The sequence below is a fragment of the Engystomops pustulosus genome, chromosome 11 (genome assembly GCF_040894005.1).
Source record: "Engystomops pustulosus chromosome 11, aEngPut4.maternal, whole genome shotgun sequence".
NCBI classification, from domain to species: Eukaryota; Metazoa; Chordata; class Amphibia; order Anura; family Leptodactylidae; genus Engystomops; species Engystomops pustulosus.
In genome coordinates this window covers 59,322,142-59,348,620 of record NC_092421.1, presented here as the reverse complement: position 1 = coordinate 59,348,620, position 26,479 = coordinate 59,322,142, and the positions used below count along the sequence as shown (strand labels likewise).

At 42.1% G+C, this 26,479-nt stretch overlaps 1 protein-coding gene across 7 annotated transcripts in view; it reads right to left on the bottom strand.

Annotated features, from left to right (window-relative positions):
* MYOF (myoferlin) overlaps nucleotides 1–26,479 on the bottom strand; it is a 116,336-nt gene that overhangs the window by 55,498 nt on the left and 34,359 nt on the right. For 5 of the 7 annotated variants that reach the window (XM_072131255.1, XM_072131251.1, XM_072131252.1 and 2 more), the window contains exons 4-17: nucleotides 23,432–23,540; nucleotides 21,081–21,174; nucleotides 13,545–13,699; nucleotides 13,161–13,289; nucleotides 11,815–11,877; nucleotides 11,655–11,705; nucleotides 9,277–9,307; nucleotides 9,064–9,179; nucleotides 8,536–8,662; nucleotides 4,897–5,000; nucleotides 4,749–4,817; nucleotides 4,622–4,665; nucleotides 3,872–3,954; nucleotides 1,176–1,214 (exon numbers count right to left, since the gene is read on the bottom strand). In XM_072131255.1, the coding sequence (XP_071987356.1) occupies nucleotides 1,176–1,214; nucleotides 3,872–3,954; nucleotides 4,622–4,665; nucleotides 4,749–4,817; nucleotides 4,897–5,000; nucleotides 8,536–8,662; nucleotides 9,064–9,179; nucleotides 9,277–9,307; nucleotides 11,655–11,705; nucleotides 11,815–11,877; nucleotides 13,161–13,289; nucleotides 13,545–13,699; nucleotides 21,081–21,174; nucleotides 23,432–23,540 (1,214 nt within the window). The remainder of the gene's footprint in view (nucleotides 1–1,175; nucleotides 1,215–3,871; nucleotides 3,955–4,621; nucleotides 4,666–4,748; nucleotides 4,818–4,896; nucleotides 5,001–8,535; nucleotides 8,663–9,063; nucleotides 9,180–9,276; nucleotides 9,308–11,654; nucleotides 11,706–11,814; nucleotides 11,878–13,160; nucleotides 13,290–13,544; nucleotides 13,700–21,080; nucleotides 21,175–23,431; nucleotides 23,541–26,479) is intronic. The other 2 variants (XM_072131253.1, XM_072131257.1) reach the window with 1 other exon arrangement.

Genomic DNA, 26,479 nt, shown 5'->3' with positions numbered 1-26,479 from the left:
GCAGATCATCACCAATCTAGTAGTTATCCCCTGTTCAGTGTTGAACTCATTGAAAGATCCCTGTAAATAAAGCTGAATGATAAAGCTTAATGCAAGCTCTGCAACGAGTGTATAATATACTATATAAAACTGTTCTATAAAATATGGGCAATTTGCATTGGCACATAAAACATTACGGTGACTTTCACCATCCCCTGTGGTCAGTACAACAGCAGTCCGTTCTTTACAGCACCTTTGTTGGGAATACATAAGATTTTCTGTAGTTTGAAATCACATGATTTACAATGCATTTGTGGGAAACGTTAGATTGTTAGGATCAGTGATTAGTAGAGACCGTTTACACAGACAAGACGCATACAGCACTGACTCAACTGGATCCTCAAGCATTCCTTTTCTATGCATTGGCTTTAAAATGTATAGAATACATCCTTCCATTATGCAGCATAAATGTTGTGACTGTCCCTTTCATCAGAATACAAATCGCAGGAATCCAAGCATGTGATGCTGGAAAATGTAATTCGGATGAAAGGAACGCATTTTCAGTCACAGAAATTTATGCAAAAAAATCTAACAAAAGTTATGTCTCAGGGTCTCTCCGTTTTTTGGTCCATTTGGATCAGTTCGACATCCATTTTTCATTGATTCTCATAAACTACAATCTATGAGAAAGGGTCCCAATGCGGATGTACTCTACGTTTTAATCAATCCGTCGCAATTTTCTGCTAAAATAACAGCCATGGGTACTGATCCATTCACAGGTCCATTGCAATTAGTGAAACCGTGTACTGTCCATTCTAAAAATGGACAGGACATGGCAATTTTCACTGACTAATAACAAGGCTGAAGAGGTTGGAAGGGAACAACGTACAAATTACTAGGACTACAATCACACCATGTATTCTGCGCACTACATGATCCAGTCAGTTATTTGACCGCTACATGACAAGTCATATGGCAACAACATAGAGAGATCATGCATGCAGCAAGTCATGCAGGTTCCAGTGCCAAAACTGTATTTTAACCCGAAAAAATTATAATTTGCTGACTTATAAAAATATATTAAAATTAATTTAGGTTTCCATTCACATGCAAAGATGGAATCACAGTTTGGGCAGTGGGTTGAAAAAAAAATAAAAAAAAACACATGCAAATCAAAATCACACCACAAAATACACCTTCCAATGCCGTAGACCCAACTCCCGTAGTCTCACTGTCTATATTACAAAAAGAAAAAAGTTACATAGCAAATGTTGAAAACATTCTATACAAAGCAATAACATCTCCTGAGAGAGGAAGAAAAGGGAACATGTATTTGAAAACTGTGGAAGAAGAGGTGAAAAAAAAAAATGATGACTTTTAAAAGGAAAAATACAAATGAAAACTCCACGAAAGTGGCAACCAACTTCGTCAGACCCCACAGCCTGTATTAGGAGTCACCCTACAGAAACAGAATTTTTTTGTCAGTAAGGCTACATTCACACGAATGCGTGTCCGCTGTCCGGTAGCACGGCAGGCACACGTCGGCACCCGGGAGAGGAGGTGGGGTTGAGCGCCCTCACCCTCGCCCCTCTCCATAGCAATGTATGGTGCATGGCAACGTATTACGGAGAAAGATAGGACATGTCCTATCCTTCATCCGGCTACGGGGCCCAAGTGTGCTGCACCGTACTGCTCCCGTACGGCGTCCTGAGCCCATTGCCATCTATGGGTGACCTACACTCACCGGCCACTTTATTAGGTACACCTGTCCAACTGCTCGTTAACACTTAATTTCTAATCAGCCAATCACATGGCGGCAACTCAGTGCATTTAGGCATGTAGACATGGTCAAGACAATCTCCTGCAGTTCAAACCGAGCATCAGTATGGGGAAGAAAGGTGATTTGAGTGCCTTTGAACGTGGCATGGTTGTTGGTGCCAGAAGGGCTGGTCTGAGTATTTCAGAAACTGCTGATCTACTGGGATTTTCACGCACAACCATCTCTAGGGTTTACAGAGAATGGTCCAAAAAAGAAAAAACATCCAGTGAGCGGCAGTTCTGTGGGCGGAAATGCCTTGTTGATGCCAGAGGTCAGAGGAGAATGGGCAGACTGGTTCGAGCTGATAGAAAGGCAACAGTGACTCAAATCGCCACCCGTTACATCCAAGGTAGGCAGAAGAGCATCTCTGAATGCACAGTACGTCGAACTTTGAGGCAGATGGGCTACAGCAGCAGAAGACCACACCGGGTGCCACTCCTTTCAGCCAAGAACAGGAAACTGAGGCTACAATTTGCACAAGCTCATCGAAATTGGACAGTAGAAGATTGGAAAAACGTTGCCTGGTCTGATGAGTCTCGATTTCTGCTGTGACATTCGGATGGTAGGGTCAGAATTTGGCGTCAACAACATGAAAGCATGGATCTATCCTGCCTTGTATCAACGGTTCAGGCTGGTGGTGGTGGTGTCATGGTGTGGGGAATATTTTCTTGGCACTCTTTGGGCCCCTTGGTACCAATTGAGCATCGTTGCAATGCCACAGCCTACCTGAGTATTGTTGCTGACCATGTCCATCCCTTTATGAGCACAATGTACCCAACATCTGATGGCTACTTTCAGCAGGATAATGCGCCATGTCATAAAGCTGGAATCATCTCAGACTGGTTTCTTGAACATGACAATGAGTTCTCTGTACTCAAATGGCCTCCACAGTCACCATATCTCAATCCAATAGAGCATCTTTGGGATGTGGTGGAACGGGAGATTCGCATCATGGATGTGCAGCTGACAAATTTGCGGCAACTGTGTGATGCCATCATGTCAATATGGACCAAAATCTCTGAGGAGCTTCCAGCACCTTGTTGAATCTATGCTACGAAGAATTGAGGCAGTTCTGAAGGCAAAAGGGGGTCCAACCCGTTACTAGCATGGTGTACCTAATAAAGTGGCCGGTGAGTGTATATATACACATCGGCCATATACATGTCCCCCATACGGCCGTGTGAATATAGCCTAACAGTGCAGCAACCTCCTGCCAATATAATAGATACTAAGTGACTGACTCGTCAATCGGATCTGACGATTGTAACTGTATAGCATTAGTTTGAAAGGCAGCAGTTGGATGCATTAATGCACGAAGAATACAGCACTAACATCAGTGCTTAAAATGTTGTAACTTTTTTGAATTTCCAAAAATCTACCACCAAAATCCATCATGATAAACCATGGAAACTTACTCATTCATCCAGGCACCGTAACGGTGGTAATCTTCTTACATTTGTTATCCATGGCCTCCTTCCTTCTAACATCTGCTTTTAAAATTATGCTAATGAGCCTGAAGGGCCTTACCAAAGCTGTGTTGCAACTTCACAGGTTCAGATCATGATGCTACGTGTCGAAACGCGTCATTCGTAGGATAACTATGTACCTGATGTGCGATATTTATTAAGCCTGATTTTTCCATTTCCGCCACAAGAACTTTTGAAGTGCCGTACAGAGAAGCTTTTTATTTCTACTGGTTATCCCCCTTCCACTGTGTGCTGAAACTTTCTATGCTGCAGACAGATTACAAACAGGCAGGGGGGAGTAGTTATGGAGCAAAGGGGCTCCGGTGAAGCCCTCCCAAGGCCTTCAGGCTCATTAGTATTATTTTAAAGGTTGATTTTTAAAAGAAAGGAGGTCTTGAATAACAAATATAAGAAGATTACAGTCACGGTGCCTGGATCTATGAGTAAGTGTCCCTGGTTTATCGTGATGACACATTAAATAGGCTTAACTTACAAAAACTGTAACAACAAGGCAAATACAGAGGGGCATTTTGCATTTAGTTTGATCTCCGCCTAAGCCAACCCATCTAAAATCATCCTGAATCCATCTAGAAGTAGCTTGTCTCACCTTCCAGATCACCGCCAGGGGCAGCGATTTTAGACAAACTCAGATTAGTTGTTCCAATGGCGTCATTCTTGGTGAGTCGGTCCCTGAACAGAGATATGGAGTCAAGTTATACAAAAAGGAATTTATCAGAGATAAATATTTATTAATATTGAATATTAAAGGGGTATTCTCATTTCGGCAAATGAATATTATTGTGTGCATGATGAAAAATATTTCCATTTCCCAATATACTTTCTGTATCAATTCCATGCAGTTTTCTAGATCTCTGCTTGCTGTAATTTTTTAAGACACTTCTACGTTTACTTCCAGTGGATAGAAATCTGACCATGGTCACACAGGTGCACGGCTCGTCACCATAACAGAGAGTAATCAGAGCTGTGTGATATAACGAGCCGTGCACCTGTGTGACCATGGTCAGATTTCTATCCAATGGCAGTAAACATAGAAGCTTTCTATAGAATGACAGCAAGCAGAGATCTAAAAAACCGTGAAGAATTGATATAGAATGTAGATTGTATAATGAAAGAGTTATATAATTTTCCAAACAATAACATTTATTTGCGGAAATGGGACCACCCCTTTAAATTAATATTATATAATTACAATATTTATTTCTAGAAAATATAGAGGATACGAAACCTAACACAAAGATATAACTGCTACATAACGATGTCACAATAACAAAATCTAAAACCTCATTTATTCTAAAGATCCTAAGACGACCTTTTCCAATAGTTTGCAGTCACTTACCAGTCATATACAGTAAGTCTTATGTTCTCACACATTGAGGGAAACTGTGGGAGACAAGTTCCAGTATTACAGGTCTGTGCACACACATTGCACTTGTGCTTTTTCTATGCAGTTTAGTAAATCTCACCTTGATCTGCAGGTTGACAGACTGGTTCCATTCTGGATTAGCGTTTTTCTCTATGGTTTTTGTACAGACCTGAAAGAAAAATGTGTTACAGGAGAGGCGACTCATGTACAGGATTTATGATCTGATCAATAAGCTATGAAAGTTTTACCTTCTTTCCAGCAAAAGCGACTTCCACAAATGGGTCAACTAAATTCTTCTTATCAGAGCTTCCTCCGAAAATTTCCTTAACCGACTGTGCAAACGCATCATCCACTAAAGAGAGAAACACCAGAGAAGAGACATTTTATCACATTTTTATACATTCTAGGGGCACTGAACACTAGACAGCTATAACCCATACATATGTTATACACTTGTGGATGTAAACTGACAGTATTGCTAATGACAGACAGGGAGCAGAGAAAGATGTCACAGTACAGGGGTAATACACACAGTGATGTCACAGTACAGGGATAATACACACAGTGATGTCACAGTACAGGGGTAATACACACAGTGATGTCACAGTACAGGAATAATACACACAGTGATGTCACAGTACAGGGATAATACACACAGCGATGTCACAGTACAGGGATAATACACACAGCGATGTCACAGTACAGGGATAATACACACAGTGATGTCACAGTACAGGGATAATACACACAGTGATGTCACAGTACAGGGATAATACACACAGCGAGATGTCACAGTACAGGGATAATACACACAGCGATGTCACAGTACAGGGATATTACACAGTGATGTCACAGTACAGGGATAATACACACAGCGATGTCACAGTACAGGGATAATACACACAGCGATGTCACAGTACAGGGATAATACACACAGTGATGTCACAGTACAGGGATAATACACACAGTGATGTCACAGTACAGGGATAATACACACAGCGAGATGTCACAGTACAGGGATAATACACACAGTGATGTCACAGTACAGGAATAATACACACAGTGATGTCACAGTACAGGGATAATACACACAGTGATGTCACAGTACAGGGATAATACACACAGTGATGTCACAGTACAGGGATAATACACACAGTGATGTCACAGTACAGGGGATAATACACACAGTGATGTCACAGTACAGGGGATAATACACACAGTGATGTCACAGTACAGGGATAATACACACAGGGATGTCACAGTACAGGGGATAATACACACAGTGATGTCACAGTACAGGGATAATACACACAGGGATGTCACAGTACAGGGGATAATACACACAGCGATGTCACAGTACAGGGGATAATACACACAGCGATGTCACAGTACAGGGATAATACACACAGCGATGTCACAGTACAGGGATAATACACACAGCGATGTCACAGTACAGGGATAATACACACAGCGATGTCACAGTACAGGGGATAATACACACAGCGATGTCACAGTACAGGGGATAATACACACAGCGATGTCACAGTACAGGGATAATACACACAGTGATGTCACAGTACAGGGATAATACACACAGTAATGCCACAGTACAGGGATAATACACACAGTAATGCCACAGTACAGGGATATTACACACAGTGATGTCACAGTACAGGGATAATACACACAGTAATGTCACAGTACAGGGATAATACACACAGTGATGTCACAGTACAGGGATAATACACACAGTAATGCCACAGTACAGGGATAATACACACAGTGATGTCACAGGACAAGCATTTACACTGTGATGTCACAGTACAGGGATAATACACAACGATGTCACAGTACAGGGATAATACACACAGTGATGTCACAGTACAGGGATAATACACACAGTAATGCCACAGTACAGGGATAATACACACAGTGATGTCACAGTACAGGGATAATACACACAGTGATGTCACAGTACAGGGATAATACACACAGCGATGTCACAGTACAGGGATAATACACACAGCGATGTCACAGTACAGGGATAATACACACAGCGATGTCACAGTACAGGGATAATACACACAGCGATGTCACAGTACAGAGATAATACACACAGCGATGTCACAGTACAGGGATAATACACACAGTAATGCCACAGTACAGGGATAATACACACAGTGATGTCACAGGACAAGCATTTACACTGTGATGTCACAGTACAGGGATAATACACAACGATGTCACAGTACAGGGATAATACACACAGTGATGTCACAGTACAGGGATAATACACACAGTGATGTCACAGTACAGGGATAATACACACAGTGATGTCACAGTACAGGGATAATACACACAGCGATGTCACAGTACAGGGATAATACACACAGCGATGTCACAGTACAGGGATAATACACACAGCGATGTCACAGTACAGAGATAATACACACAGCGATGTCACAGTACAGGGATAATACACACAGTGATGTCACAGTACAGGGATAATACACACAGTGATGTCACAGTACAGGGGTAATACACACAGTGATGTCACAGTACAGGGATAATACACACAGTGATGTCACAGTACAGAGATAATACACACAGTGATGTCACAGTACAGAGATAATACACACAGTGATGTCACAGTACAGAGATAATACACACAGCGATGTCACAGTACAGGGATAATACACACAGTGATGTCACAGTACAGGGATAATACACACAGTGATGTCACAGTACAGGGATAATACACACAGTGATGCCACAGTACAGGGATAATACACACAGCGATGTCACAGTACAGAGATAATACACACAGCGATGTCACAGTACAGGGATAATACACACAGTGATGTCACAGTACAGGGATAATACACACAGTGATGTCACAGTACAGGGATAATACACACAGTGATGTCACAGTACAGGGATAATACACACAGTGATGTCACAGTACAGAGATAATACACACAGTGATGTCACAGTACAGAGATAATACACACAGTGATGTCACAGTACAGGGATAATACACACAGCGATGTCACAGTACAGAGATAATACACACAGCGATGTCACAGTACAGGGATAATACACACAGTGATGTCACAGTACAGGGATAATACACACAGTGATGTCACAGTACAGGGATAATACACACAGCGATGCAAACACAAAAATGTTTTTATCAGACAAGTACATTGACATAATTCTACCAAATCTTATCACACAACAGTCTTATAAAACAGAGTTTAGGACGCATTTACACAAATGTATGCTCACCCGGCATACGTCTGGCACACTGGAGAGGAGGAGGAGGGGTTACCCCCCCCCTCCATACAGATACACAGCGCACGGCCGTGCACACAGGGATAGGACATGTCCTATGGATATGTACCCTTGTATGGAGCGGTACAAGCCTGCGACCGTACGTACATCCCCCATACAGTCATGTGAATGTAGCCTTAGGCTAAGCAAGCTTGCGGCTGTACATACGTCCCCCATAGACGGCAATGGGTGTACAGACTGCTACAGTGACATGTCCCATCTTTCCCTTACACCATGCATCACTATAGAGAGGGGTGGGATCACCCCTCCTCATATGGCTGGGGGCATACGTTCGTGTAATTGCAGCCTTATACTGTACAAAGAACATCGAAGATACACAAAAAAAACTTAAATAAAAAAAAACTAAAAAAAAAAAAAAAAAAGTATTGGACTACGTCCCTATTTGGGGGCCACATGGTGACTACACTGGCTGCCCCAATAGCTTGTATGCCTGTGCCAAACAACTTGTCCCAGATCTGCCCTATTTTACCAACCACGGTAACATTTGTGGATGGATGGGATTGAGCGTTGGTAAGAGGAGTAATGTGACTTACTCTGTGGGATATCCTCAGCTCTGTAGATCTTTAACAAGAAGGTCACCCACCGCAGGGCCGCTCCTGTAGGGAGGAGGAGATTGCTTTCCACATCATCAGCTTCACTATCTTTATCTCTTTTTTCCGTCTAAAAAATATAAAATTTGCATAAATTGTCAACAACTATAGTAAAAAAAAAAAAAAAAAATTAAAAAATAATGAAAAAAAATTTTTGGAACGAAAATGGAACAAAGAAAGACCACAGATTTTTTTTCACACTACACAAAGTAGGTAGAACTGGCCTTCCAGTCTACTTTCATCCAGCGTTTGCATTGTAGGGTTGCGGGGATTTGTGTATGTATAGATCTCTTCAGATCCCACCATAGAATGTCCGTTGGGATGAAGTGTTCACTTCTAAGAAAAGTGTCAGCTTTCTTGTATCTTTTCCACAGTACAATAGTGGGCGTCACAGTGACCATATTCTGTCATTGCAGGTTCAACGTCCGACACATACGAATCTTTCAATGGTATATAGAAGTCTATACTCACAGGGGGCTCATCTCCAGTGCCGATGATAAACATGCTGACTTTTAGGTATCCTTTTGCTCCGGAGTTCAGGTCATCGGGATCATTAAGCAGAACCCATTTTCGCATGACGGCGTGAGCTGTAAACCGGAAGACGAAACCATTATACAGATCACTGAGCTACATCTCTTATTACCCTGAGGACTATACATCAAACCTATAAAGCACGCCCCTTACCTGGTTCATCGTATATAAAGCCAATATCAAGCTAAAAGAAAGAAAATACACACAAAACACTGTTAATTAAATGCAATGTAAATAAATCAGTCTAATGCTACTAACTGGTATATTTCTATAGGATGAGCAGAGCATGTAGGGCCTCAAGGTGGGTATATATTTAGACATGTGGTTTGTTCCATGTTGGGAAAAATAAGGATTGGCATGTTGAATTACATCATGACTGATCTTTTTCTTCTCAAGTAATATACAGGCAGCTCCCCATTTACAGACGACCTCTAGTTACAGACGGACCCCTCTGCCCACTGTGACCTCTGGGGAAGCTCTCTGGATGTTACTATAGTCCCAGACTGCAATGATCAGCTGTAATGTGTCTGTAATGAAGCTTTATTAATAATCCTTGTTGAAAATACAATTGTCACAGGGAAAATAAATTTGTCTGGAGCTACAATTATAAAATATTCCATTGCCGACTTGCATACAAATAAAAACAAACCTAAAGAACCGATCTAGTCCTTAACCCAGGGACTGCTTACAATCTGTTGTAAAGTCTTCTGCCAGCAGATTATTTCCCTTGTCACTGGCCCGAGAACAATATTAGGCCTGATGCCCTGGAATAAAATCTTTTGTGCATGGCAAGGTTCACACAGCTCTTTGCAGCAAAATAATCTGTTGCATATTTTAAAGAGAATGTCTATGCAAATTTTTTCAGTAGATTTCATCTTCCAGAGAGAGAATTTAGCAAAGATTTTAAATCTGTGTTGCCGAAAAAAAATGTCAGATAATCTGGGGATGTTTTGGGTTAATGGAAGAGTTCTTTGGGAGGTAAAATGTGTTTTTGGTAACCTGTGAATTTATGCCAAAAGCTTCTTGAGAGACATCAAGTAGACATTTTGTAAAGCAACTCATGTGGAGGTAGCAGAACTGCAATACCGCATACAACCACTACCAAGAGTGGCGATGTTTCTGTAATTTTTTAATTGCTTATTTAATACTACAACAAATACAAATTGTAGGAGATAACAGACCACTCAAGATAATCTAGTAAATATTGCCCTTTTATAAAATATAGGCAATAGGCGAATAAATACCATAAAAACTACTAAAAACAGAAAATTATGTTAAAATACACTCACCGGCCACTTTATTAGGTACACCTGTCCAACTGCTCGTTAACACTTGATTTCTAATCAGCCAATTACATGGCGGCAACTCAGTGCATTTAGGCATGTAGACATGGTCAAGACAATCTCCTACAGTTCAAACCGAGCATCAGTATGGGGAAGAAAGGTGATTTGAGGCCTTTGAACGTGGCATGGTTGTTGGTGCCAGAAGGGCTGGTCTGAGTATTTCAGAAACTGCTGATCTACTGGGATTTTCACGCACAACCATCTCTAGGGTTTACAGAGAATGGTCCGAAAAAGAAAGTGCCAGTGAGCGGCAGTTCTGTGGGCGGAAATGCCTTGTTGATGCCAGAGTTCAGAGGAGAATGGGCAGACTGGTTCGAGCTGATAGAAAGGCAACAGTGACTCAAATCGCCACCCGTTACAACCAAGGTAGGCAGAAGAGCATCTCTGAACGCACAGTACGTCGAACTTTGAGGCAGATGGGCTACAGCAGCAGAAGACCACACCAGGTGCCACTCCTTTCAGCTAAGAACAGGAAACTGAGGCTACAATTTGCACAAGCTCATCGAAATTGGACAGTAGAAGATTGGAAAAACGTTGCCTGGTCTGATGAGTCTCGATTTCTGCTGCGAGATTCGGATGGTAGGGTCAGAAATTGGCGTCAACAACATGAAAGCATGGATCCATCCCGCCTTGTATCAACGGTTCAGGCTGGTGGTGGTGGTGTCATGGTGTGGGGAATATTTTCTTGGCACTCTTTGGGCCCCTTGGTACCAATTGAGCATCGTTGCAACGCCACAGCCTACCTGAGTATTGTTGCTGACCATGTCCATCCCTTTATCACCACAATGTACCCAACATCTGATGGCTTCTTTCAGCAGGATAATGCGCCATGTCATAAAGCTGGAATCATCTCAGACTGGTTTCTTGAACATGACAATGAGGTCACTGTACTCAAATGGCCTCCACAGTCACCAGATCTCAATCCAATAGAACATCTTTGGGATGTGGTGGAACGGGAGATTCGCATCATGGATGTGCAGCCGACAAATCTGCGGCAACTGTGTGATGCCACCATGTCAATATGGACCAAAATCTCTGAGGAGCTTCCAGCACCTTGTTGAATCTATGCCACGAAGAATTGAGGCAGTTCTGAAGGCAAAAGGGGGTCCAACCCGTTACTAGCATGGTGTACCTAATAAAGTGGCCGGTGAGTGTATAATATACAATATTTATTTCCATTCCATTTACCTTAAATTCTCCTATCATGCTGTCCGCTCTTATCGTCCCAGAATTGAACAACTGCGTAATAGCAAAACAACAGCGCGTTATAATAAACCATGACATGGGAAGTCTTGCTAAGGATATCTATACACACACACACACACACACCATAGCTATAACCGCTTACCCGCAAAATTACAGACTCATCAAACAGCTCTGATGGGGTCATATTCACATTATAGAAAAAAATCTGAAAAAAAAGAGACATTAGATCGGCAGGGGAACTGAAAATTTCATTAGCGCAGTATAAGACCGGATTTATCAGATACTATCCTAGAATATAAAACTCCTAAGCAGAATACAAGGCATAGTGTTGTGGTGTCCAATCAGTGGCCTACAATACAAGCCAACACACAGGTTCACACAGTTGTGTTTAGTCCGCAGGAGCAGGACCTTTTCCATTTTTAAATATGGTTTTCAAATTCAGTGAGGAGTTAATCAAGACTGGCTCCGGCCACCAGGTTTCATCGCTTTGGACCAAGTCACACCTTGTCTAAAAGCTTGTAATAATCTCTGCCACTTTCTGATTGAGACTTTAGGGAATTCGGTGGTCTGGGAAATTCACAACCTCACCTATTCAGCTCCACACCCCAAGTGGTGTGCAGAGCTCAAATACATTAAATTGCAGATAAATCACCTCTAGTGTATTTTTTGGTGCCATTGGTGCCGTCTCCAGTAAGTGAGGAACAAGATCAAGTCAAGTCCAGGGTGTGTTATGTGTGATTTAAGAAAAACATGGAGGGTGTGCATAGGAACTTCAGAGTTTAAAGCTATCCACACAGAGCACACCAGGAACTGGGTATCCCCCTAAACTCACTGTTCTTTAATAACCATTCATTCACTAATAAAATCAGGTTTGGATGAACACTGTGGGGCACATTTACTAGGGGTCATAGGACCGCATTTCCATCGGGTTTCCCGACTATTTCCGATGTGCATCGCATTTAACAGGGGTTTTTGGCGCAGGCGATCAGATTTTGCCGCAATTGCACTGACTTTCAAGCAACACATATTGGGGGGCGTGGTCTTCAGACAACCCTACTGATTCGGACTGAGCGCAGGATTTAAAATTCAAATTGTGTCGCAAAACATGCACTCACATACACCGGAAATAAGAAGGTGAACTCTGGCGGACCTGAGCGGGGAAGCGACACATGCAGGATCTCGGGCGCACAATCTTAGTGAATCATCCTCGTCAGACAACGCACCTCAGGGATCGCAAAAGGACCAGGTAAGTAAATGTGCCCCTGTTTTTTTACTATGAAAGTGGCACAGTTTTGGACTATCCCTTTAATAAGTTTCGCTACATCTACACAAAGAACACAATGACTGGACTTAATAAAATACATGTGCAAAGAACTTATCTTGATAACTCGTGAGTTTACATTGCCATTTTAGTAATCCAAAGCAGTAACTAGGATTCTGTGCCACTAGGGGGCGCAAAAATAGCAAGAAAATTTAGCAAACACTGACCTCATCAAAGTAGGGGTTGTTTCCCCTTTTGATCCTTGTTCTGTGGGTCTGCCCGGCGACGCTGACCTTCACCACGGGTTTTAAGTTATTTCCAGACAACTGCCGCCCTTCAATTACTCGAACTCGGATCTGTCAAGGAAAACATTAAAAGCAGAAAGTTTTTTTTCCCAGATTCATGATAAAATCATTATATCAGAGGCTTTTCGTAAGGTTCCTAGTATGTGTATTCAAAATGAGGCCAAATTCACACTTGAGATACATTAGAGTCTATGTGGGAACGGAACATTTCGCTCAACGTCCGTTTTTAGATTGTTACTCTCTGATAAAATGGAGGAGGCTAAAGAGGAGCGAAAAGCAGTAATGCAGGTGTGAATTCGGCCTTACTTGAAAATCTTGGGCTTTGTTGGACATGATCCTCCTGGTTTTCTTTCCTTTAGTAAGACGTCGGGCGATTTGATTTTCAGTCTGACCGGGAACTGCTGGCATATATGGGTTGAATCCTGAATCCACGACATCTCCATCTTCTTCATCTTCGTTATCTAAGTAGGTGGTGATCAAAAACAGCACTTACATTCACATAAACTTGGATAACAGCTTAGATTTATACCATAACTTTCTGATAGGCCTAAACCACCATAGCTGTGTACCAGGGGCTGCTGCACTACAACCAATGACCCTCCCCTTAAAGGAAATCTCCCATCCAAATCCATCATGATAAACCAGAACACTTACTCATAGATCCAGCCACCGTGACTGTGGTAATATTCTTATATTTGTTATCCATGGCCTCTTCTCTACTAAAATCAACTTTTAAATTAATGAGTCAGAATGGTCTCTGGGGAACATTACCAGAGCCCATCCGTGCTGCAGCTTCACAGGCTGTTACACTGTGCAAGAAGTGCTGAAGGTGCTGAGGGGAAGTGGAGATCTGCTCCTGGACAGTGTCTGTCTGGATCTATGATTAAGTGTCCCTGGTTGATCATTTATTTTGATGGTAGATTCCCTTTCATTTTGCCATGTTTTCAACAGGAACTTTTCATGAACTGAACCCACCACATTCCAAGGATAAGAGCCTATGGGGGGACATTTATTATTGACTTTTTGATAGTTTTTTGGCAGATTTTTTCTGCACCTTGTGCACCATATTTGTGTTTGGGTTGTCGGCTCCACAATGTTGGTCCTTTTCTGACACTCACACTTTTGTTTTGGACACACAATTTGGGTGTGACACTTTCCCGCACTTCTACTGTCCAGAAACGTATTTTTTTTATGGGGCAATTTTTGGCATTCTCCTAGAACTGCAAAAAGTTAGTCTACAGAGTTTGAGTTCACCTTCATGAATGTGGAGTTAGATTTTGCCAATGAGCAAAAATGGTCTTGACTAACATCCCAGTGTAATTTAATGCATGACTCGCGCCCCAAATACACAGGCACTGCGACAATATTGATAAATGTCTGTCACATAACCAGATTAGCATTCAGTGAAGGTTTCTACTCAATGATAGCAAGCAGTGATCTTGAGGATGCTGGACAAATATATAACTTTTCATAATGCAAATAGAATACTATACTTTAAAGGAACAGGATCAAGGATTGTAAACCAAGCACACTGACATATTGGAGTGTGCCACCTCTAGCAGGACCCACTCTTATTTTAGCTTCTTATGCCTTTGTTTGTACTTAAAAAGGCTTTCTAAATTATGCAAATGAGTCTAGGCTCTATAGCGGTTAATTGACCCTGAACCCCTCAGGTTCATTTGCATAAATTATAATGGCTTCCCCCCCGTAAAAATCAAGGAATAAGAAGCTAAAAGAAGAGTGTATCCTGATAGAGGGGGCACACACCAGTATGTCAGTGTGCTTGGTTTACAATCCTTCATCCTGGTGGTAGACGTCCTTTAAATTACTGTCATTCCCCTTTAAGAAAATGTTTCTATGTTCTCTTTAGATCTCCCAGCTTTTTAATTAGCTTGAATACCATAAACCTTTTAATCTGGAAATGATTACTTTTAACTTCTGTAACTTCCAGATAGCCGCAGTAAATGATGGAAAGATCTTATCAGTTCATTCATTCACTTGACAGAGAATGGAGTCTGTTTTACTGCTTTTGGTCAGAAAATGCTTTATTTAAGTGTATCGGTTTGAGATTAGCAGAATACACAACGTGCAGGAGTATATGTGACAGCTATTTATATGTAGTCCCTTGTTAAAGGTCAGTCACTAAAGTAACTGTATACTCTGACGTCACGCATTGGCTGACCACACCCGGACCGACATGGTTGGCAAGAAGAGAACGGTGATGCCTCATCTACATCCAACTTGAAGAACAGGTTTAGACCGCTGTAAACTAAGGTTTTGTTTCACCTTAAAACAATCTATAAACAGCTGAAAGCATACGTAAGTGCACAGAGGTTTCCTTTTTCAATAGGACTGTTTTACAGTCTACATGCATGATTAATAACAGTTGCATTCACAAATCTGGTTTAGGAGACCCATCTACTTGTGAAGGGGAATACACTCTTTGGCTGAGCACGCGCTGCTCCCTCCATGTATTCCTATAGGACAGTGGTGGCAAACCTTTTAGAGACCGAGTGCCCAAACTACAACAAAGACCGGCTTATTTATCGCAAAGTGCCAACACAGAAATTTAATTTGTGATTTATACTCCCTTCTCTGTCACAGTTTTCATTGATACCAGCACCTGAGGACACCAATATAGCAGAAAATAGACTCTGGTAGAGCTGTCACTTTAATATAGCTCTGTGCACAGCAGGTCCTGGGCTGCCTGGGACTGCAGGAAGATACCTCGAGTCATCTCTGGTGATGGCCTGAGTGCCCACAGAAAGGGCTCTGAGTGCCACCTCTGGCACCAGTGCCATAGGTTAGCCATCACTGCTATAGGACATCCCCCCATAAGTGATAAATTCCCCTTTAAAGAGAACCTGTCAGGTCAATTTGGGATCAAATCAATCGCCCTTTATGTTGTCCCTATGTGCACACTATTAAAAAAACAAACAAACAAAAAAAAAAAAACTTACCTAGAGATCGGTCCGATAAGGCGCATCCATCCGTCTATATAGCTATCCGTCCAGTTATTTATCTCGTTCATATCTATAGATCTGTCTAACCATTTATCTAGATCGCTTTTTGTCTATTTAACTACAGGCGGTCCCCTACTTAAGAACACTCGACTTACAGATGACCTCTAGTTATAAACGGACCACTGGATGTTGGTAATTTACTGTACTTTATCCTTAGGCTACAATAAACAGCTATAACAGTTATCACAGGTGTCTGCAATGAAGCTTTATTGTTAATCCTGGTTCTTATGACAACCCAAAAAGTTTTAAAATCCAATTGTTACCGAGACCAAAAAAATTTTGGCTGGGATTACAGTTATAAAATATACACTTCCCACTTACATACAAATTCGACTTAAGAACAAACCTATCTTGTACATAACCCGGGGACTTCCTGTATATATCCATCGACCTACCCATCTCCTATCTATTATCTATCCATCTCTCTCTCATATCCATCTACCCATTTATCTACTTTATATTTATGCTTCTATAAATCTATCGTCCATCTATAAATCTATATATTTTTTCATATTTATCTTCCATCATCAATCTCCCCATCATCTGTCCATCTCCTATAACAGTGATGGGGAACCTTTTAGAGCCTGAGTGCCCAAACTTCAACCAAAAGCCACTTATTTATTGCAAAGTGCCAGCGCAGCAATTTAAGCAGGAATTTATTTCTCCTTGTTCCTTCAATCCTTCAGCCTCCTAAAGACACCAACACAGTTGAAAAGAGGAGGGAAAATTCGCCTATCATTGCAGGAAGATTCTGTAGGCAGATTCTTTGAGTCCTGTCTAGGGAACTTCATGCTGTGGTGATGGCCTGGGTGCCCACAGAGAGGGCTCCGAGTGCCGCCTGTGGCACCAGTGCCATAGGTTCGCCACCACTGTCCTTTAACATTCTCCTACAGCCCCATATTACACATTCCCTTACCTACTACTGTGTGTAACTACAAAGTGTTATTATTGTGCAGGACTAAAGGAGCCCCTTACTGACTGCGACTGTTCATAAAATAGATTTATTTTGGGGCTGCACTTTTAGTTTTTCCCAGGGCCCAACTTAGTCTTAAACTGGCCCTGGTGTCGTGGACTCTAGGCTGTGTAGTGGAAATCATGAAATGGAGCAGTGCAGAGCAAATGAATGGAGGCATGGCAAGGCCCCTGGTGAGATAAACCGAATTTGCAATCTTCCAAGATGAGAAAGAGTATGTGAACTTGAAGTTTGGAGAACATCAATAGGCATCTATGAGATTCCAATAACACCTACTGATCCCGGTCAGATATGATCATGGAGGCCTTGTATGGTCCACTCAACCCCAATACAACATAATCTACACCATAACTACCTGGATCAGTGGTGGTTTTGTGTGTGGTGTTGGTATTGACGTGGTTATAGATTTAGAATCAAGCAGTCCAGATGACAACACTGCTGCTAATAGAGATGGGAAACGTCCATCATGTCATCAGTGGTGGAGCCTATAGTTCTCTAACATTGAAAACTATAGAGGAAGATATTAACGAGCGAGGGTAGAATTTGTCATTTCAAAAATATTTCCTCTTTGGGTTATAGAAAAAAAACGCACAATGACAGGAAAACGTCTGTAGTTATAATAAAATGACAATACATCGTTACAGTCATCGACGTGGCTACAACTTTGTTATCTCGCTGGAAAATGCGGCACCAATTTCCTGCCCCTTGTAAGTTCTCTCACCAGCTGCCATCTGAGGGACAGCCACGCTGTAAATTAATGGGGCACCCGGGGCGACTCAGAAACTTAATGAGGAAAAAATAATCTTGGTTATATCTTACAGCTGTTGAAAAGAGCAAAACTTGAAGTGAACTTGAGAGTTGACCTGTCACTGCAGTAGATAAGGCAAATGAAAACCCATGCCTCTATCAAATGGTGTAACAACCAATATGGCCGCCATTATACCTTACCTAGAGGTCATAGACATCTTTCCCATAAAGAACTAAGACCCAGTTCATGTCTGCTTTGGGTCTTTCCATTACAATCACCGTTTTAGGAGAGCATAACAGAAGCCAAAACCAGAAGGTGCATGGGCCTTGTAGCCTCAGCTCCGGCTGGCTACTCTACGCCCCAGTAGCCCCTTTAAAAATTAGAATATTACCACAATGAAAGATTAAAAAAGATAAAGGGAACTAAAGGATTAGCCCTTAAAAACGGCTATCCTTACATACATTAGAGGAACCTACCACCGGATCTACCTTAAAATCGGTAGATCCGTGGGGGTAGGTTTCCTTTAAACCCACTCAATGGAGACATTTATCAGGGCTTTTATGCCACTTTTCACATGTACAAACCCCAAAATAATGTCACAAGGGGGTTGAGATTATTTTCCCATTTATGTCACCTCCATGCCAAGTTAGCGTGGAGGGGGTGCACAGCCAGTGATGGAGTGGGTCGGCATGGAACATTCCTTCCCCATTCCTGCACTCTCACTATTACCTGCGACCATTCAAGCCTAAATGGTCACTGGTAATAGCGCAATTCTATGCCATGTCCTGCCTAGAGCTGTACAGCGTAGACAGCTGATGAATACATCAGGAGGGCCGGACCTAGCCCCTTTTGCAGGACAACTCTAGCCAAAATTAAGGACTGATGGTAATAATGATGCTTATACAGTGGAAATTAAACAACACATATCTAAAATACATACAAAGACTAATGGAGAGACATATAGAAAGGGGCCCACTATCCATCATATGGATAGCGATTGGTCTTTAAGAGATACCCATTTTTAAGGAATTGATTGAGATATTTTGAAAAATTGATCTCAGGGGAGGAAATAACATAATAATACCGTATTTTTCAGACTATAAAGGCGCACAAAAAATCCTTTGATTTTCTCAGAAATCAGAGGTGCGTCTTATAGTCCAGTGCGCCTTATACATGAATTGAACTGTGCACAGGTCTGCCACCTGCTGGTCATTCATCAATGAATAAAATTATAAAATTAAATCATTCATAATAAAATAATAAAAATTTTTAAAAAACTAGGGAAGACTTTCAGCCAATCACTGGCTGAGGCAGGACTCATCTGTGATCAGGGATTGGCCCGAGCAGACTGCCTTAGCGTTTACTGTGCGACGGCTGGTGATACGCATGTACCGTTTATTATTCTACCTGCCCCTAAAGATCCCCTTAAAATATTTTAAACCCCCATCACACTAGTGTCTCTCATTATTATTATTATTATAACTGATTGGTGTTCAGTGTATCCAGAGCTTCACTGTAACCAAATGACCTTGCACTCACACAATAAAACACAAGAACAAGATTACGCTGGTGAGATTTCCTGCCCGGCCCTACATCAACGCCAAGTGTTATTAGGGAACATTTTTAAGCGCAGAAAACAGAGATGAAAGACGTTTGATTAAACAAAGTCACAGCAGCTGATTTACTAATTAAAGGGAACCCATCAGCAGATATTGACCTAATATTGACCTAATAAACCACTTGCAGTATGTTGCCATGCAGCTGAACACCTTCCAGATCATCTTTCTTTCATGGTCCAGTGTGGGGGAATCGACCAGAAAATCAGATTTGAAGTGAGATGGAAATCAGTTGTATAATGTCAAGGAGGCAGAGAATTTAGCACTGAAGTCAAGCTCTCCTTGGCTTGAACGCCCCATTCACTGTAATTGATAGTCCTTATTTCAGAAATATCCCTAACCAGATCTCCTGAAGTCCAGTGCATTATATCAATCACATGGGAGGATGTGGGGAGAGCTTGACTTCACCACCTCCTTGACTTTATACCAGTTTACTTCTCACTTCAAAAAGTTGATTTTCTGGGTGATGGAACCATGCTGAGCCATGAAAGAAACATGATCTGGAAGGTGTTCTATTGGTCTGGTTGTGGTCTATTAGACCCATTTCTGATTACAGGTTCCCTTTAACAATTATTGAGCCCCCGGCCTTTACATGTCAATTTATAGGCACCGAAACATAATTCACGTGCAGGCTGGTGAGGTCCTATAGCAAAATACTGCTCCTCTTTAATATGACACCATTAGCATGCTTCTATGTAATTGCTATGGATTCCAAATGTACCGTATTTTTTGCCCTATAAGGCGCACCGGACTATAAGGCGCATTAGTCCGATGCGCCTTATATATGTAATAATTCCATATATAAGGCGCATCGGACTATAAGGCGCGGGGTCCGGGGGCGTGGCGGAGGTCCGGGGGCGGAGCGGAAACCCGACGGGACGCGATGCCGAGACGCGACGGGGAACCAGGGGAAGGTGAGCGGGGAAGGTGGAGGAGGGCAGCGGACCATACTTACATAGGTCCCCGCTACCGGAGACAGCAGATCTCCAGCGGGAACTGCAGACCACGCGGCAGAAGTTGTTTGTGCCGCGTGGTCTGCAGTTCCCGCTGGAGATCTGCTGTCTCCGGTCTCCGGTAGCGGGGACCTATGTAAGTAGGGTCCGCTGCCCAGCGCCATACATAGGGCGCACCGGACTATAAGGCGCACTTTGGATTTCCACGGAAATCCAAGTCTTTTAAGTCTTTTAAGCCTTATAGTCCAGAAAATACGGTAGTTTTCGTCAGTATACTTGTATGGGGGAAACTTTCAGCACTTGGTTTAACCCTTATTCAACCCATTTCGATATGCCAGTGTGTATCTGATAATATGGATTTATCATGTACCACTTATGCCAGGTTAAAGGATTTTTTTTGGAATGAGATCATTTTTATTGAAAGAAATTAGTATTGTATACTACCGATGGTAATAAGGATGCGTACACCATGGAAATTAAACAACACACAAATGGTGTCATTTGGAATTCAATATACAGTAATGTATACCTGCTTCGGTTGGCACATTTGTCCCTCCTGGATCACTTGGATTGCTATTCGGAGACACAGGAGGTTCGTAGGAGACCATTAAATCAATAGACGCCTGTAAAAGTGATGGAGAGAGTTGAGAACAGAAACTTTTGTTGAGAAAAACATCAGAATAACAGAAACATCTATAGCAGGGGTCAGGAACCTTTTTGGCTGAGAGAGCCATGAATGCCACATATTTTAAAATGTTATTCCGTAAGAGCCGTACCATATGCACATGCCCCCAAGTAGATAGGTAGTCCCACTGTCATGGTGCCCCTGCGATCTACGTCTCGGATTGCAGGCACACCCATGCCTCTGTCCGTGGTGGTGCCCCTTACTGAGCTCACTCACCTGTCTATGTTCCTGCTCCCGTCCCGGCTGGCCAGCACTGATTGGCGCAACCCACTTCCCGGGCTCCTATAAAAACCGGTGGCTCCAAGCATCCCCCCCCCCCAGATCTTAGTGCTTCATGCCTATGAAGCAGCTTTCCACAGCGTTTCCTTCCCAAGTGTTGAACTCCCGTTGTGACCCCGGACCTGTTCCTGATTCTGCTCCTTCGCTGCCAGCCCTGACCTCTTGCTCTGTCCCCGACCTCACATCATTGCCACCTGACTTAACCGTCTGCCTGTTCCTGAACATGAGACTGCCTAGTGATCCTGTACCTTGACCTTAGCTGCCACCGTAGATAAGTGGCGCCTGTGGAACAACCAGGTGGTACCACCCTGCAGCAAGACCATCCTGCTTTGTGGCGGTCTCTGGTGAAGACCGGGTGCCACTTAGATTCCGGTCCCAGGTGTCTGCTTAAATCATTGTCCGCTGTGGTCCAAGGGGTCCACTATACTACTACACTCACTACTGGGTCATACAAAGGACATAGGCAGTGGTAACATCGCTGCCTGTGTCCAGTGATCAGTCTAAGACACACAGCAGCCATCACTATTTATTAAAGATCTGCCTGAGAGCCAGAAGCAGCCAACAAAAGAGCCACATCCCGAGCCATAGGTTCCCTACCCCTGATCTATAGTCTCTATAACATGAAATGGTTCTGTTCGGTTACCTAACACCAGAATAATAATAAATAAATATTGATATGGTGCTCACAGATTAGGCAGCTCTACATATTGGTATCAGGGGTCGCACACCAAGCACACTTACATGCCGGTGTGTGACCCCCCTTGGCAGGATCCGCTCTTCTTTGAGTTTCTCAAACTCTTGTTTTTACTAAAAAGTATTTCAAAATTATGCAGATGAGCCTGTTAATTGAGCCTAGAGCCCCTCAGGCTAAGAAAAAGGCTTTAATCATTATGCAAATTAGCCTGATGCGCTCAGGGCTCCATAAAAGAGTGGTCCCTGCCAGGAAAGGGAGGGGGGCACACTAGCGTGTAAGTGTGCTTTGTTTACAATCCTTCATCCTGGTAGTAGATTTTCTTTAAAAGAGGGCCTGTCATCTCTCTCCTGGCCAAATCTGATTTAGAAAATACGGATTCTGGTTGCATTTCTAAAAAAAAACTTGGTATTGTTTATGAATTGACTAAACAAAGGGGTGGAGCCTCTTTTTTAAGAGCTCTGCCCTATGGGGGAGATGTATTAATAAGTCAGTCATCAGAATAGTGCAGAGTAAAACTAGACATTTCTCTTCTGCCCCAGATTAATCCCTGTGTCTGATGCTGGATGATTAATTTGGTGCAGTACAAGACTGGCGAGTTATACTTTGCACCTTCTATTAGTTGGTCTAGTTTTCTGCCCCCTGATATTGAATTTTCTGGCTCACGGACTGAATTTTCTTGCTTGGCCACTATCCCCTTTCCTGAGGACACGCTGCTTTCTTGAAGAACAAAATGGTCTAAAACCTTCAGTAAACGTGGCACATGACATTCCAGGTGCAAATGACTCCAGTTTTATGGCGTTAACCTTGCCAAATGGATATGGCCCTTTATAATCGGTGAAGGGGCACAATTCAACGCTGCAGAGAATGGCAATGCCCATAATATCAGGAGGAAAAGGACAATGTTTTAGTGAATACTTACATTCCCCATCGTGGAACACTGGTTCATATGAGACAGATGTCAGAGGGACAGAAGGGTAAATACTTCCTCTCCGATAATCACTATGTGATCTGCTGCCAGTTTTTCTATCACAAACTCCCCTTGTGGCAACCAAATCCCTTTTTCTTGATTAAAGAGGCCAAACATTAGGCCCGATTCACAACTATCATTTTTAGTCAATCAAAACAAGAGAAAAATACATCTTTTCTTTGTTCTTTCTTTAGAATCCTGGGAATAAAAACTGCTCTCTGTGAATTTGACCCAAACAAACATGAAGAAACTCACCCCGGTGGGCTGCCCCTTGTCACTCATCAGAGCTAAACCTTTAAACGGAAGGGATCGACCTGCTCCTCCAGCGAATTCCTTGAGGGATATAGTAGTACTTCCAATTAATCTGATGAAACACAAACCACATCTTCATTAGTGTCAGATCATGGAATGTTTCCAAAATTCCTGTATAGTTCAGCAAAGAGCTAAATACATGCAGGGGTATCATGCAGACACAGGCACATGAGGATCCATGTGCAGGAGCAGTATACGAGCCCTTGTTGCACCATATATTATTCAGTACCATCATATAGTGAATTAGTAAGTATAATCTGTAAAATTTAGGGCAGACTTTTCTTTACGTCTTATGCAGAAAGTGGTTTTAGGGCAACAGTGTGCAGCCGTCACCTATGACGGAGTATCCTCCTAGTTGAGGCCACCTATCTCTGTCTTAAAGGGCCACAAAGTCACCAGATTTTACCCCAAAAGTCACCCTCAGCTAGGGTACGAAATGTCCCCATACCTATAAAAAAAAATTACCTCCAAAGTCGCATGCAAATCAGTTGAGAGGAGTCACCTTTTGAAGCTGAAGTGTCACTTTAGCTCTATAGTACCTAGAATCATGCTTTTAGTGTCATATTAAAGGTAAAATATTTCAGATCATATCAAGGTAAGGTTCTTTGAATTACAAAACCAGAGATACAGGCAGTTAAAAACATAATTGGAAACACAGGCTGCAGATAAAGATCCAGTTGCCACCTATTTCATTAATTGTCTGTATCTCTGGTTCTGTAGATCACAGAACCACAAGCCTGATGTGATCTGAAAGAAATTCTTATCTTTAATATGAAACCAAAAACATATTTCTAGCTACTACACAACCAATTAGATCTGAAGTGACTCTTCTACTGCAGTCTCTAAAAGTGACTTAGCTCAGGCAAATATGACTCTTCTCTGCTCATTTCCACATGACTTTTTATTTATTTATTTATTTATTTTTTTTACAGGCAAGATTTCACATATAAGAGGGAATTCTAAAAAGGACAGGTCAGACCGTACCTGCGAGGGATGAAAGTTCAATGAAGCAAAATCTACTGATAGGATCTCGCGGTAACTAGTAGAATACTAAATTGTGTGATAACTACCTCTATCTTATATTGATGGGATATCCTGTGCATTATTGTCTAAAATGGGAATGCACTTTAAGACCCCTGTCTTTTTTAGTATATACTTTCCCACCGTATGTAACAAACTCAGAACGAGGCAAAAAGGAAGGGAGTTTTCCCTGCATATACATGGAGCATATCATAAAAATTAGATATGGATGTAGCTCTAGTATATTCTGCAATCTGTATGTTTAAGAGTTTGCTGGCTGTACATATAATACAGGTGGTCCCCTACTTAAGGGCACCTGCTTACAGACGACCCCTAATTAAAGTTGGACCCCTCTGCCCACCGTGACCTCTGGTGAAGCTCTCTGAATTCTTTACTATAGCCCCAGGCTGCAATGATGAGCTGTAAGGTGTCTGTAATGAAGCTTTATTGATAATCCTTGGTCCCCTTACAGCAAAAAATTTTTAAACTGACTGTTACTGGGGCAAAAAACTTTTTGTCTGGATCTACAATTATAAAATATACAGTTTCGACTTACATACAAATTCAACTTAAGAACAAACCTATGGACCTTATCTTGTATGTAACCCAGGGACTGTCTGTACTGTAGTGAGTAAAGATGATAACACAAATGGTAAAATTTTAAAGCACTTCATTCACTGGAACCAAATATGAGCAGAATAAGGAGTTTATTTTGGACATTACCAGAATCCCTAAACCATGAACTTCCATGAACTAAAAGAACACATTTTATGCAACGGAGTATTGCAATATCCTTAGAATTCATGGTTCGTAAAATAATGTATACAAATGCATTATTCTTCAGAACAAAGTATCAACTGCAAACAGGAAAGTTATTTATAGAAGTTGATCGCCATATCTAAAAGCCATTCCATGGGATTTTGAACGCAGGCATGTGATAAGTGATGCTCTGGCTCTATAATGTTTATAGGCGCCATAAAACCATTTCAAAAATGTATAGCTGTAATCCACACTTATTCAAGGGATTGTAAAGAAAAGGGGGTCAGTTTTATCTGTGAACTGTATCTACTACTGCAGTCCTCCTTCAAAGTGAATGGGGCTTAGCGTTAATATCAGACACAACCAATGGCGCCTCTTCTGCCTCGTCAAGTAGTAAAATATCAGGTTACTTGACACTACTCCATGTAGTGTTACACATGAATGCTGACATAAGGCACAGAGACTCTATTTCAAAGTGTCAAATCCTGCATTGTAGCAATTAATTGCGCTGCTGGTGCTGCCCCTCATCTTGCTCTAGTTGGTGCTGCCTGAGGCAAGAGGCTCTGCTCACCTAATGGCCTGTGCACTTTATCTGCAGAAAAAGACTCCCTCTTTCATCTCTATGAAAAGATGAGATTGTGCCCGAATCAGAAATTGGATCATTTTCAGCATTTAAGATAGGGAGTCCCAACTTGGAAGTAGCGAGGATGTCTTTTTATTATTTTACTACGCATTTCGGAGGCGAACTAATTCCATCATCAGATCCTAGGGAACGGATCACCTTGTCAGTGTGGACAAATAATCTAGTCATAACATGTCCTTAGGGGAAAAATCATTCATAGATTGAATTGTATATCAATAATGGATTGGCGGAGCCCCCATGCATTAGCAATTTTGAAGTGGTCATGGCACTACACTGGCAACGCTTCTTCATCCCAGGCCTATGGGGCCTGTGTGCAGCATAGCCCCATTCAAGTGAATGGTGTCAAGCTGCAATACCACATTCACTATACCAGTGATGGCGAACCTTTTGGAGACAGAGTGCCCAAGCTACAACCAAAACCCAATTATATGTTGCAAAGTGCCAACATGACAATTTAAGCAGTATCACAGGTTTTAATCGTATTGGCGTCCTGAGTTCACCAATACAATAGAAAGATGGAGAAATTTAGATTATAGCTTCCTCCAGGGTGCCCTGAAGAGGAAGGATCA